The following is a 15,344-nucleotide window of genomic DNA, read 5'->3' as shown; positions in this document are numbered from 1 at the left end:
ATAAAAATGAAAAAGTAAGAATGTAAATTTAGAATTGATGAATCTCAACATTTCAATGTGATATATATAATGAAAATTATATTAAAAGATATTAATATACCCTCAAGCTGAATAGCCGTTCAGGTGTATTTAAAATGTTAATTAAGATTTCAGCCTCAAGGACTATTCCATTGAGGCTAAAATCACTATTCATTTATTTATTATAATAAATAAGCAACTGAAGTGGGCTGTCCCTCACCTAGCGCCATAAATGCTCAGATCATATTCTCCAGAGAAAGTTTTCTTCGGAGAATATGATTTGCTCCCCTTCAATTGTATTATCTCCCTTTCTCTCCATTTAGTTTTTTCATTGGATATATCCTTAGAAACTTAGAAGCTTTTAGAATGCATACCTGATAGGGTGGAGTTAACCGAAAGATGTACGTAAGTGGATGGGTAAAGTTGTTAGTCTGATCTTGAAAAATGCTCCAACTAATTAAGGGTATTTAATTATAGAAGTCAAAATGAGACGAGAGAGATGAGAAATGGATGCAATATGAGCACTGAAAGCATTTAATTTAATGAAGTAGTTGGGAGGTACGACAAGTCGACAACTGAATTGAAGAGAATGGCATGTTTTCTGTCAGCGGGTACTGTGCTAGACCCCGGCCAGAAGAGTTGACAAAATCCCTAGCTTCGTTATTTGTTTCCAATGTCAGTGTTTTCAATTCAATGGACAATAATAAATGTCAAACCAGATCGAACTTGACACGTATCGCATTTCTGTTGGAAGGGTCACACTTGTGTGAGACCGTCTCACGGATCTTTATTCGTGAGACGGGTCGGATCGGGTCAATGCACCATGCAGATACCATACTTATATGTGCAAATGTCATACTTATATGCTCAAATATAACACTAATCAAGAATACAATTTTTGTTACTTATTAGAGAAAAAGTATTACATTTTTCATAATAATTAATGTTGACAAGTGTCCCCTTACTTATAAGGGCAAATATAATATTTTGTGGAAAAATGTAATACTTTTAAATCGAAATGTAAAAGTATTGTATTTTCCTTGAAAGTGTTACATTTACCCTTATAAATAACAAAAATTTTATTCCTGATTAGTAAGCATATAAGTATGACATTTGTGCATATAAGTGTTACATTTGCATCTTGACCCGACCCGACCCGTCTCATGGTGAGACCGTCTCACACAAGTTTTTGCCCTGTTGGAATTGCCCAAGCATTCAACCCAAGACTTTGGTGTTATTCTCCTATGTTAGAATTCAAATTAGCTCCAATATCAAAATAAGTTGTCAAAGTCACTTGAACCTTAGAACAACTTTCTCTTTTTAGATTGGGAGGATTTTTAAGCTGACTAAAAGACGTAAAACTAAAGTCAAGTTCTCCCAAAGTGAAAAAGAGAACTTTCAAAAGCAATGTGGTACAACACTTTTTAAGAGAAAAAAAAAAGACTCTTTTCCTTTAATACATGCTTTCCAACAATATCCTATTTGACTATCCTTTGATTTACTAATTGAGAACAATATCCATCCGTTGTGATGATACATACATTCTCAAAAAACCTTACAACTAAACACAACTTTCCACACAGTGACATAATATATATATCACATTCACACCAAACCCATATCAAGAATAATATCAGAAGCAATAACATCACAATGTAATACCAAAGCTAGCTAGATCGCAAACACCAAAACATAATTAAAACCCTAAACAATGTTATCAAACCATTAAGCAAGAGAATGAAACAAACTAAGCAAATTAATTGTGTATGTGGTGCTGAATTGAAAGGATACACTCACGCCATAAAGATAAAGGGAATAACATATCACATTAATTAGGACATAAGAAGTGATGAATACATTAGATATATGCGTAGTGCATGCACGTACGTACTACAACATCATATCGAATCCTGACAGGTAGCAGATGTGACGGAGATCGGGTATTCAAAGGAGTCAGCATAGACGAAGGAGATGACTTCTCTGGGGTTGAGATTGCCGCCGTTCTTGAGGAGGCAATCGTTGTACCCTAACCTGCGAAACACATCGGGGTCGACGAGGATGTAGGAGCTGAACCAACCGCAGCTGAGGTGGACGTCGGTAAAGGTGCAGCTCTTGGCGTCGGGGCCGGTGCCGACGTGGCAGTTATTGCTGATGATAACTGTGTAGGTGGGAATCCCATTCGGCAGCGGGGGCGTTTGGGCTTGGTCAACTTCTATGTCCCACTTTGAGCAATCTGGTCCACCTGGCCCGATTCTAAAGGTCGACCCAGTACCCGTACCCGACCCTGATATCGGGTTTGCATCCGGAACCAAATCTGTACCCGAGCCCGATCCAAAGTTGAACCTCGGATCTGACCCTGGGTTTGCAGATCCTGGGTTTGCGTCAGGAACCAAATCCGTGTTTGAACCAGAACCCATGTTCGACCCCGATCCAAAACTGAAACCTGGGTCCATGCCTGGTATCACATCCGAATCTGGAACCAAATCCGATCCTGTACTGTTATTATAACCTGAATAATGAATAATAAAATGTTACATATATATTCATTAAAGATTATATTGGACTTATTAAATATGGGCATAAAAATTGTGGTAAATTACACACTGTAAAATCTTGGTGGAAAATAAATGATGGTGAGGTGATAAGTTAATTACCAGGAAAGGCTAGCAACTTCCGAGAGACGGTGGGAATATGGTAATTTGGTTTGAGAGTGGTGACTTCTTCTTCTCCTCCTTCATTAACTCCTCCCCATGCATCATAAATGTTCTCCTCAATAACTGCATCCCAATTACAATTGGTCTAAGCTCACTTGTATATAATACTTACATTATAAAGATATTTCATGTTTGCCTATAAAGATTTTTTTTAATATTATTATTTTGTTAAAAGGTTTAGTTAGATTTACCACTAGGCAAAAATAAAAAGTACATTATTTTTGTACTGAAGGTATATTATTTGATATATACTATCAAATAATGTACCTACAATACAAAAATAATATACCTTTAATACAAAAATAATGTACTTTTTATTTTTGGTCCACACAGGACCATGATGCATGCAATAATTTGCCTTTAAAATGGGTTGACATGTTTTAAGTGCGTACTAGGCTAGCAAGATATATATGTAGTCTAGAAGGTAAAGTGAACTTTTACACTCAAGAAAGAATTACAATATAATGCACATTATTAATGGAAAAAAAAAAAGTAGAATAAAATAATAGAGAATACCAAAGAGGGCTAAAACCAAAACTAGGTAGGTGCTCTTCTTCATGCTGTTCATTGTGAACAAGCAAATTAAAGCTGACTTCTTCGAACTATTTCCTGCTAACACAAAGTTAGAAATTAATTAAATATAGATCGATCAAGTTGGCCGGCTAGGTAGAAATAAAATGAAAATTTAAAAATATTACTTATGAATCAAAATGGATTAAAATCTTTATGAGTGAATACGAAATCCACCCAGCTATGACGCACAAGTTGATTTGTAGGAATATATACAATTACAAAAGGTTATATATGTTGGAATGGCACAAATTAAACTAAGAATCGATCAATATGGGCATTATATATGCATGGTGGAATATAAAAGTGAAACTTACACTTTTGGAAGAAGAGAAGCAATATGAAGCAGATGAGATGAGATTGGATGGTGAGTTGAATGCGAGAAGGTGAGAATTTATAGCATGGCCGGGAAGAAGGTTGCCACTTGGAGTGTCCATGCAAACACGTATAACTTCCTTTAAGGTCTTGTAAAAAGTGACTGTCGCATTGACTCAGTTACGTTGGAAGGGAAGGAATTAATTTCATTGTTTCATAATTATACAGTAAAAAGTAGAGACTGTATGTCAGAAACATTTACTTGTACGTCTGGTGTTCTACTCGCTGCCTTGCGTTTAGCCATTAATTAATGCATCTTCTAGGTTGCTACAAACTAGATATAGGCTAGCTCATAGGCATAATATATATGGTATACAGCTTAGGTGATGATTGCCTTCGTTTTTGTTTGTTTCTACAAAATTTTCTAAGAATTTATGAATTTTGTAGTATTCCACTGCCAAAAGAAAATGAAGTAAAACGAAAATACTATTTCTTTGTTGTCCTTTTGAGTGGTGTTAAATGGGCGAATTATTCATTATTTATCTGGTTAATATTTAAACTGAATTTATTAGTTGTCCTAATTAAAATACATGTCATGCCAAATGATAAACACTACTATACTATTATTAAGGTTTGCGTAATATTGTAAAGTATATGGTAATATACTTCCTATTCGTACTACAATTGTACATTAAAATATGATAATATAATTCCTCATCTATATCTATATCTATATTTATTATTAATAAAAACAAAATCCTCTATTTTAACTTCCCGCCCAAAACACTCATATACTCCTACGGGATGTTTGGTTCACGGAATAGGTAGGGAATGACATAGCATTCCCAGTAATAGCCTATTCCGTTGTTTGGTAAATATTTGTATTCCCAAGAACAATGTTCCTGGGAATGAGCTATTACCCTTGCAAGGGTAATAACTATTACCAGCACCCCCTTGGTATTAGGCTATTACTGACCTATCAGGAATAACGTCGTTAACTGCGATCGCCGCTATTGATTCTCGATCGTTGTATACACCCACCAAGGTTCCCTGAGAAATGAAAGACGAGATATGGATTAACCTTATGATATGCTGTTGTGATGAGGGAATAATTGAAAGCAGGCTTTCTTGTCAGCACAATGCTTATAGAAGATTCGATGACTATGGCAACAACCTCGTTTATATAGGTTTGTTATAATAATAATAATAATAATAATAATAATGATAATAATAATAGTAATAATAATAGTAATAATAATAATAATAATAATAATAATAATAAAATTTGTACAAGGGCATTTATGTCTTTTAAATATATATTCCATTTCTATTCCTTTAACCAACCAAACGCTGGAATACCATTCCCAAATCTATTCCTTCAGCGAACCAAACACTATAATACAATTCATATTTTATTCCTTACCTATTCCATTCCTTATGAATAGTATTCCTATTCCCTTCAAATTCATTCCGTGAACCAAACGTGCTGTTAAGGTCTGCGTCATATTTTAGAATATGGTAATACAGTTTATATTGGTACTACAATTGTACTTTAAAATGTGGTAATACACTAATACAGTTCCTAACACAATATTTTTTACTTTCCTATTCATAATATAATTCTATATTAAAATTACTAATAGTAATAATACAATATATATATACTTCCCTTCAACGTAATCTATACTATTAATAAAAACAAAAGCATCTATTTTAACTTCCAGCCCAAAACACTCCTATACTCTTCAGGTTTGCGTAATAATTTAAAATATGGTAATACAATTGCTATTCGTACTAGAATTGTACTTTAAAATGTGGTAATACAGTTCCTAATACAATTTTTTTTTACTTTCCTAATCGTAATACAATTCTATATTAAAATTACTAATAGTAATAATACAATATATATATACTTCCTTGCAACCGAATCTATATATCTATATAATTAATAAAAACAAAATCATCTATTTAACTTTCCGCCCAAAACACTCCTATATTAGGAAAATTGTAATTTATGCCCCTCCATAATATGTCATTTATCAATGTCACATCTGAATTATTAGTGGTGTAAATGTTTCCCTTCAATATTTCAAAATGGTACATATATTGCCCTTTCGTAGTGTAAATGTTGCCCCTCAATTTTCAAAATGGTACATATATTGCATTATTGCCCCCTCCCCCCCCCGTATTGTATGGGAGGGGTAATATATGTAATGTTTTGAAAATTGAGGGACAACATTTATAACATTAGTAATTCAGGGGTAACATTGATAATTGACATATTATGGAGGAGCATAAATTACAATTTCCCCCCTATATTATTAAGGTTTGCCTAATATGTAAAATATGGTAATACAATTTCTATTCATACTACAATTATACTTTAAAATGTGGTAATACATTTCCTAATGCAATTGTTTTTTTTTTTTTTTACTTTCATATTCGTAATACAATTCTATATTAAAATTACTAATAGTAATAATACAGTATATATATACAACGTAACCCTGCAACGTAATCTATACTCTTAATAAAAACAAAATAATTTATTTTAATTTCCCGCCCAAAACATTACTATACTACTAAGTTTGCGTAATATTGTAAAATATGATAATACAATTCCAATTCGTACTACAATTGTATTTTTAAATGTTGTAATACAATTCCTAATACAATATATTCTTTTTTACTTTTCTATTCGTAATAGGATTCTAGATTAAAATTACAAATAGTAATAATATAGTATATATATTGATAAGTGTCAAAATATTCATGCTTTCAACAGTTGATAACGTGGGATTAAGTGGAGGCTTAACACTATTTTGGATGAAAGTTGTGGATGTTAATGTTTTGGACAAGTCTACCAACTTCATTGACGCCACAGTTAGATTAAACTCCCCCTCCACCACATGGCGTTTCACTGGTTTTTATGGGAACCCTGAAAGACACAAGAGGCGTATCACTTGGGATCTTCTCAAACAGCTATCTCTAGTCTCTTCACTAACTTGGCTTTTAATGGCGATTTTAACGATGTCCTCTGCCCAGAAGAGATGATTGGCGGTGCTCGGCAACCGGCTTAGCTCATGCAGGGGTTCAAGGATGCTATCGAGTTCAATGGCTTGAGAGACTACCAGTTCACGGGGTATCAATATATACTTGGGAGAAAGGCAGAGGTTCCTCTCATTGGGTCAGAGAAAAACTAGATCGCATTCTTGCTAATAGCGCTAAGCTAGACATATTTGATGGCGTTAAAGCTGAGTCATTTGAGGCGCCGTCAACAGACCATATTCCCTTAGCAATCTGGCCCACACCAACACCAAAACAAGGAGGAGGATGAGCTTTAAGTTTGAGAATTTTTTGCTTAAGGAATCTCGCTGCCATGAAATCATTCACCACAATTGGTTGAATTCAGATGGGCTGCAACTTTGTTCCAGGTTTGAATTGTGCAGCAATGAATTATGGAAGTGGGGGAAAGATCTCAACAAAAATGTGCAGCCACACATTGACAATCTTCACAGACAGCTTGACTCCCTAAGACCCAGAACAGACAGTAAAGGGATCTGTGATTTTGCTACAACCCAGGCTAAATTTCTTGATTTCTTGAACAGGCGGAATCAATTATGGAAACAAAGAGCAAAGTTCTTTTGGCTTAAGGAGGGCGACAACAACACGAGATTCTTTCACAATGCCGTGAAGCAGATGAGAAGGAATAATGAGATTGTTCCTTTTCGGAATCAGAATGGAGATTGGATCCCACAAGGCCTGATGTTGAACAGTTTGGTAAGGGACTACTTTTCTAGTATTTTCACTTCTGAAGCAGGTGACTGTAGTCCAGTCCTTAACTATATCAACACTATCATAATCAGTGCCCAAACAATTTGCTGTTGAGGAAATTTTCTGNTAATGTTTTGAAAATTGAGGGACAACATTTATAACATTAGTAATTCAGGGGTAACATTGATAATTGACATATTATGGAGGAGCATAAATTACAATTTCCCCCCTATATTATTAAGGTTTGCCTAATATGTAAAATATGGTAATACAATTTCTATTCATACTACAATTATACTTTAAAATGTGGTAATACATTTCCTAATGCAATTGTTTTTTTTTTTTTTTACTTTCATATTCGTAATACAATTCTATATTAAAATTACTAATAGTAATAATACAGTATATATATACAACGTAACCCTGCAACGTAATCTATACTCTTAATAAAAACAAAATAATTTATTTTAATTTCCCGCCCAAAACATTACTATACTACTAAGTTTGCGTAATATTGTAAAATATGATAATACAATTCCAATTCGTACTACAATTGTATTTTTAAATGTTGTAATACAATTCCTAATACAATATATTCTTTTTTACTTTTCTATTCGTAATAGGATTCTAGATTAAAATTACAAATAGTAATAATATAGTATATATATTGATAAGTGTCAAAATATTCATGCTTTCAACAGTTGATAACGTGGGATTAAGTGGAGGCTTAACACTATTTTGGATGAAAGTTGTGGATGTTAATGTTTTGGACAAGTCTACCAACTTCATTGACGCCACAGTTAGATTAAACTCCCCCTCCACCACATGGCGTTTCACTGGTTTTTATGGGAACCCTGAAAGACACAAGAGGCGTATCACTTGGGATCTTCTCAAACAGCTATCTCTAGTCTCTTCACTAACTTGGCTTTTAATGGCGATTTTAACGATGTCCTCTGCCCAGAAGAGATGATTGGCGGTGCTCGGCAACCGGCTTAGCTCATGCAGGGGTTCAAGGATGCTATCGAGTTCAATGGCTTGAGAGACTACCAGTTCACGGGGTATCAATATATACTTGGGAGAAAGGCAGAGGTTCCTCTCATTGGGTCAGAGAAAAACTAGATCGCATTCTTGCTAATAGCGCTAAGCTAGACATATTTGATGGCGTTAAAGCTGAGTCATTTGAGGCGCCGTCAACAGACCATATTCCCTTAGCAATCTGGCCCACACCAACACCAAAACAAGGAGGAGGATGAGCTTTAAGTTTGAGAATTTTTTGCTTAAGGAATCTCGCTGCCATGAAATCATTCACCACAATTGGTTGAATTCAGATGGGCTGCAACTTTGTTCCAGGTTTGAATTGTGCAGCAATGAATTATGGAAGTGGGGGAAAGATCTCAACAAAAATGTGCAGCCACACATTGACAATCTTCACAGACAGCTTGACTCCCTAAGACCCAGAACAGACAGTAAAGGGATCTGTGATTTTGCTACAACCCAGGCTAAATTTCTTGATTTCTTGAACAGGCGGAATCAATTATGGAAACAAAGAGCAAAGTTCTTTTGGCTTAAGGAGGGCGACAACAACACGAGATTCTTTCACAATGCCGTGAAGCAGATGAGAAGGAATAATGAGATTGTTCCTTTTCGGAATCAGAATGGAGATTGGATCCCACAAGGCCTGATGTTGAACAGTTTGGTAAGGGACTACTTTTCTAGTATTTTCACTTCTGAAGCAGGTGACTGTAGTCCAGTCCTTAACTATATCAACACTATCATAATCAGTGCCCAAACAATTTGCTGTTGAGGAAATTTTCTGCATCGGAAATTAGGAAAGCGATCTTCGCAATGCACCAAGATAAGAGCCCGGGATTTGACGGTTTCAACCTAGGATTCTTTTAATCCTATTGGGACATCATTGGTGATAGTATAGTTGGTTTCTGTAACAACTTTCTGGCAACCGGAAAACTGCCGAAGGACATTAACATCACTCATATCGTGTTAATACCCAAAAAACCAACTCCGGAGACCATGGCCGATCTCAGACGGATTGCATTATGTTCAGTCGCCTATAAGATTTTAGCCAAGGCTTTGGCTAATAGACTGAAACTTCCGTTAGATGGATTAGTCTTTGCAAATCAAGGAGCTTTTGTCCCGGGGAGGTTGATAACAAATAATATAATGATAGCTTTTGAGATGCAGCACTACATGAAAAGGAAAAACCAGGGAATAACGGTCTAGCAGCCCTCAAACTGGATATTAGTAAAGCTTATGATAGGCTTGAATGGCCTACGTTACGCAATATTATGAGCAAGATGGGCTTTGATGCAAGGTGGATTAATCTCATTATAGAATGTGTATCCTCATTGAGCTATTTTGTATTGAACAAGGGGCATGAGATAGGTCCTATTCTTCCACAACGAGGATTAAGACAGGGAGATCTATTATCTCTATATCTCTTTATCCTGGTGGCTGAAGGCTTCAGCGCGATGATTAAAGACTACGAGAGTAGAGGCAGAATAAATGGGTTTATTGTGGCCAGAAATGCTCCATTTATTAGTCATCTCTTTCTTTTTTGCCGATGATAGCTTCATATTCTTTAAAGCTAAGGCGAAGGAAGCACTCAATCTGAATCTTCTCATTAAAGATTATGAAAAGGCATCGGGCCAATGCATTAACCTTACCAAATCCACCCTGGCATTCAACAAAAACACCCCCTCCATGTGAGAAACCATTTGAGTGATATCCTGGGCATACATCACAGTGGGAGTAATAGCAACTATCTAGGCCTCTCTATGATGGTTGGTCGGAATAAGACTGAAATTCTAAACTTTATTAAACACCGTATTGTCAACCACATCCATGGGTGGAATCACAAATTCATCTCCAAGGCCAGTAGAGAGATTCTCTTAAAAACTGTCCTCCAAGCCCTCTCGACCTATGCTATGGCCTATGGGGGTTTTCCTACTGCCTAAGGGGCTAATCAGGACCATTGAGACTACCATGAATTCTTATTTGTGGAAAGGTGGTGGCAGTGACAGGAAATGCATCATTTGGAAAAACTGGAGCTCTATGTGCATGCCCAAGAAATGGGGAGGACTTGGCTTTCGAGATCTTCATAGCTTCAACCTAGCTTTGCTCAGCAAACAAGCATGGAGATTAGCTACCGAACCCAATACCATGGTCTTTAAAGTCTACAAAGCAAGATACTTCCCTAACTCTTCCTTTCTCGATGCTAAAGTTGGTGCAAATCCGTCCTTTATTTGGAGCATTATGATGGCGACCCAAGACATAATCCGCAAGCACTCAAGATGGAGGGTAGGAGATGGCTCTCAAACTAGTATATGGGGAGACAACTGGCTGCCGGACACCAACAATCCTATGGTTACGTCTTTCCCCTTTCCCTTCATAGAGAACTCAAAGGTGGAGGACCTCATTAATCCCAATACTCATAATTGGGATGAACCACCATCTGGGAAATCTTCACAACTAGAGATGCCGACCTCATTATGAAGATACCACTTCCACTGCAGAAGGTGCATGACAAAATCATTTGGGGTCATGAGGAAAATGGGAAGTTCTCGGTCAAAAGTTGTTACAAGTCCATCCGTGGTGTTCTGAGTGAGGAGTCTACCAAGAAGTGGAGCAGTATCTGGCAATTAAAAATTCCTCCTAAAGTCAAAATTTTCTTATGGCAGGCTTGTAACCATTGTATTCCCACCAAGGATAGGCTGAGACAGAGGCGTGTTAACTATACAGAGGGTTGTATTCTCTGCAATGATGGGTCCGAATCCATACCTCGTAGTTTAGTCTTTGTTAAGCGATCCGCGAATCAGGTTACCCATCTGTTAGCTAGGCAGTCTGTTTCCTTGACTGGTTGTTCGGAGTGGTTCACACAGTTCATTTGTAATACCCTTCTCTCGGATTTGAATTACTGCAATTTCCTTTGGTTTTCAAAAGAATAAAAAAAAAAAAGTAAATATTGTATACTTCCCGTGTTTGTACAAAAATTATTTAAAGAAATTGGAAAATACGTCATTTTTAATTCACATTCACCCAAAACATTTATTGTATTTTCTTTTGAACTATAAGTTGTATGTGATTCTTCCATGAATTCAAAAGTTTTTATACGTTTTCGAATAACTCAATCACTGTCAATTCAATGCACAATTATATATATATATATATATAGATTTTGGTTCAGGTGCGGCCGTGCTCTCCCGTGCTGCTGTGCTGTCACACACCACTCAATGTTACGAAATACACCAATCAATGTTAAGAAACACACCACAATGTTAAGAAACACACCACAGTGCATATTTGTGTGGTGTTTTTCTTAACATTGAGTGGTGTATTTCGTAACATTGAGTGGTGTGAATTGCACGGTCGCACAGGAGAGCACGGCCGCACCTGAACCTGACCCTATATATATATATATATATATATATATATATATATATATATATATATATATATATATATATATGGTTTGCCTTGAAGAATTGTCCAAATACCACGAGTTAAATTTAAAATGTGTAAATAAGCAAGTTAATTAAGATAAGTTTATACATGTAAATTAAAAATCTTTAAAACTTCAGCACTTTACATTGTTTATAAGATTTTCTTTTTTTAATAATGTTGTAGTAGTTGTAAAGTTGTTTTAACCAATATTCTAATTCTTTCATTTTTATTCTCTAAATGACAATTCATTGACAATTATAGATTTACTAAAACCTTCCCTCATTCTTTCTTTAGAAGTAAAACTACTTTCATTGGGGCTAGTATATATACATGACAATTTGAGTTTGTCCTAGTTCAATTAATTTTCCTTATCCCATGTTATGATTGCAAGAGTATAGTAAGCATTCTCATATCACTATGACTTTCGAATTGTCACGAAAATGCCTTTTTTATTCTTTGCCATATTTAAACATAGATTACAATATACTAAATATTAGAAGAGAAAATTGAGGGGAATTGGCGTCATTGCTTGATTGTTGAGTTGCTCAAAATGGATATTGGCTAATTTTGTTCTTATTTCATTTGGGAAGAAAAAAAAAAAACCAATTCATCAATCTCTTACTAAATTACAACTAAAAGTCACTTTTTTTTTAAACTAATGAAGGAATATATGTATATATATATATATATTAGATTTGGTGCGAAGGAGGTCCTAGGTGAAACATGCGATAAGATATGAGCCGTTGATCAGATATAGATCAACGACTCAAATCAATAATTTTTTTCTAAAGGTGCATCGTGAGAAGAAAGAAACAAAGTGTAAAAATGGCACCTTAAGTGTTACAAAGGCGCACCTTCAGTGTTAAAAATTGTGCGCTTTAAGCATTACAAAGACGCACATTAAGTGTTAAAATGGTGCACCTTAAGTGGAGAACTTATGCACCTTAAGTGTATAAATGGCGCACCTTAAGTGTTAAAAAGGATGCACCTTAAACTTTGAAAAGATGCACCTTAAGTTTCAATAAATAACGCATCTTAAGTTTTGAAGTGTCTAACTGACGCACCTTAAGTGTTAAATTGGCGCACCTTAAGTTTTAAAGCGACACACCTTAAGCACAGAAAATACGCACCTTATGTTTCAACAATAAGCAAAATGATCGAAATGCCACCACACTTTTTTTTTTTAATCTGTGTTCGTCCTGGACGTTGATTTGGCAAGATCAATGGCTATCATTCATCCACATGTTTCGCCTGGACACCTCTGCATTTGATCTCTATCATATATATATATATATATATAATCTATACTATTAATAATAACAAAATCCTTCATTTTAACTTGCCGCCCAAAACACTCCTAAGATTTGCGTAAATATTGTAAAATATGGTAATACAATTCTTCTAAAGTGCCATCTAGCACTACAAACTATATCCAATTATTCATGCCGCACCCTGAACTTTCATATAGTATATATTGAGCCACAAACCCAAAAAAAAAAATCCACCTAGAACTTTTAGCAGGTTTCCATGTCTTCCTGTTGACATGGCGCAAGTTTCCCATTGATGTGGCATTTCTTTTAACCTTATGTTGTCCACGTGGCATTTTTTTTAACCTTAATTTGTCCATGTAAGCGTTTACATATTTAAAATTTTAAAAAAATTATTATATTAAAATAACCAGAATTTTCTTCTCTTTATTTTCATAATGTATACTTTTCAATTTTGCAATTCCAATGTTTCAATTTTTTTTTTCAGAATTTATATTTTTTGGCTAATTTTTTGTTTAGTATTTTTTCAATTTTCCAAATTTATAGAAATGATTTTTTTTTTGTTTAGTATCTTTTCTACATAAATATATCCACCAGCACTTTGAATGTATACTCCTTACTCACCCACATAAAACCATTTAGATTGTCAACAACTAAACAACTGCCAAGTGAAATTAAAAATAAAATCAGGTTACTAATATAAAATGTCAAAAAAAAACCAATATACATTGCCAAGAACAAAACAAAAGAAACTGTCAATGCATAATCCACCAGTTAGTCAAAAGACAAAATCGTACATATGCAGTAGCTATAAACACTAGCTAGTTATCAATAAAAACACAAAAATAAAAAAGAAGTGGCTCCATCAATCTTCATCTGCCTTCATAGTTCCATTGAGCTCCACTCTATGCAAGCTACAGAAAAGAAGAAAGCATTGTCAATTAATAATAAACTGCTAACAGTCATCTACATGAATTATTTAAATTGCATTGTGTTCAATTTATTTACCTAACATTCCAACAAAGCTTTCCTGAGACAAGTCTGTCCCTCTTCCACTTTCACTTCCTCTCCCTCCCCCCCTCACAACAGTCAATGGTCTTCCTCTTCCTCTAACAGAGGAAGAACCGGTAGATTCTCCTTGTTGGCTTGACAATGTAGGACAAAATCATTTGTTATGTCCCTTTCCCTTGCATTGTTGACATGTCATAATTCTTCCTTTTCTAGACAACTTTCTAACCTCTTCACTCACTTTTTGCTTGTTTTTTTTTTCATTTTCTTCAAGCTTTCTTTTCTTCTTTGGCATACCAGTCATCTTCCTTGGAATAGGAGCAAGTATTTCATCACCTTCAGTCCTTGGCCAAAAGATTTCCCCATTTAATAGTTGGATTACATGCTCATATGTCTTCAAGTACAGCTCCTTACTATAGCATTCATGTATGTACTCTTCAGGCTGATGTCCTTTGTGAAATATTGCACAAATTCCATAACGACATGGGATACCGTGACTGCCAAAGCCTACAAGAACATGTCATCAATTGTATATTTACCTTGAATTGAAATCTATCCTTTTTAATCTCATACCCCTCAACTCCATTGAATGCTACTTCCCAACTTGCACTCCCAAGTATGCTTTCATTCAGTTTCTTCATAACCAATGACCCATAATTCCCTCTCCAATTTTGAGCCCATGCTTTTTTCTTTGCAACCCTCTTAATTGTTGCCACCCATATATCCTCAAGCATTGGAATTATGAACATTGACCTTGCATTCAACAAAGTTTTGTTGAATGCCTCACTCAAGTTGTTATCTACCATGTCACATTTCACATCTTCCTTGAAGTAAGCCTTTCAGCATCTACCTTGCATTCCACTTTCACTTTCACTTTCAGTTTCACTCCCAATTTCAGCATCTACCCCAACTTCACTACCCCCATGTTCACCCCCTAAATCTGACTCAACCACATCCTCAACTTCAACTTCACCCCCTTCAGGCCCCCGTAAACTTAAACCCACCACTTCAGGCTCATATACTCCATGTTCAACATAAATCTCGCACTTTTTATTTTGACGAGCAATATGAGCTAAGTGTATACTACTAGCATCATTGTGTAATACTTTTAAAGCTTGAAAGGGTTCAGAAGTCAACTTGTAAGTAAGTGAGACTATTTTCCCATATCTTTGGTCTGATATATATTTTAGTAAATGGGGATAACATATGAAGTCTGGGT

General features: G+C 35.3%; 2 protein-coding genes across 2 annotated transcripts; one reads left to right on the top strand and one right to left on the bottom strand.

The window, feature by feature from the left end:
* Positions 1-1,844: 1,844 nt before the first annotated feature.
* LOC116009705 lies at positions 1,845-3,314 on the bottom strand. The gene is made up of 3 exons (XM_031248828.1): positions 3,249-3,314; positions 2,673-2,795; positions 1,845-2,527 (listed from the first exon to the last, which is right to left on the bottom strand). Exons 1-3 carry the CDS (start codon positions 3,298-3,300, stop codon positions 1,917-1,919), a joined length of 786 nt encoding a protein of 261 aa, XP_031104688.1. The 5' UTR covers positions 3,301-3,314; the 3' UTR covers positions 1,845-1,916.
* A 7,026-nt stretch (positions 3,315-10,340) lies between these two features.
* LOC116024040 (uncharacterized mitochondrial protein AtMg00310-like) lies at positions 10,341-10,901 on the top strand. Its single transcript, XM_031264963.1, has one exon. It carries the CDS (start codon positions 10,341-10,343, stop codon positions 10,899-10,901), a length of 561 nt encoding a protein of 186 aa, XP_031120823.1.
* Positions 10,902-15,344: the final 4,443 nt, after the last annotated feature.

The sequence above is a fragment of the Ipomoea triloba genome, chromosome 1 (genome assembly GCF_003576645.1).
Source record: "Ipomoea triloba cultivar NCNSP0323 chromosome 1, ASM357664v1".
Lineage (NCBI taxonomy): Eukaryota > Viridiplantae > Streptophyta > Magnoliopsida > Solanales > Convolvulaceae > Ipomoea > Ipomoea triloba.
The sequence above is the reverse complement of the archived record's forward strand: the minus strand, read 5'-3'. Positions and strand labels throughout refer to the sequence as shown.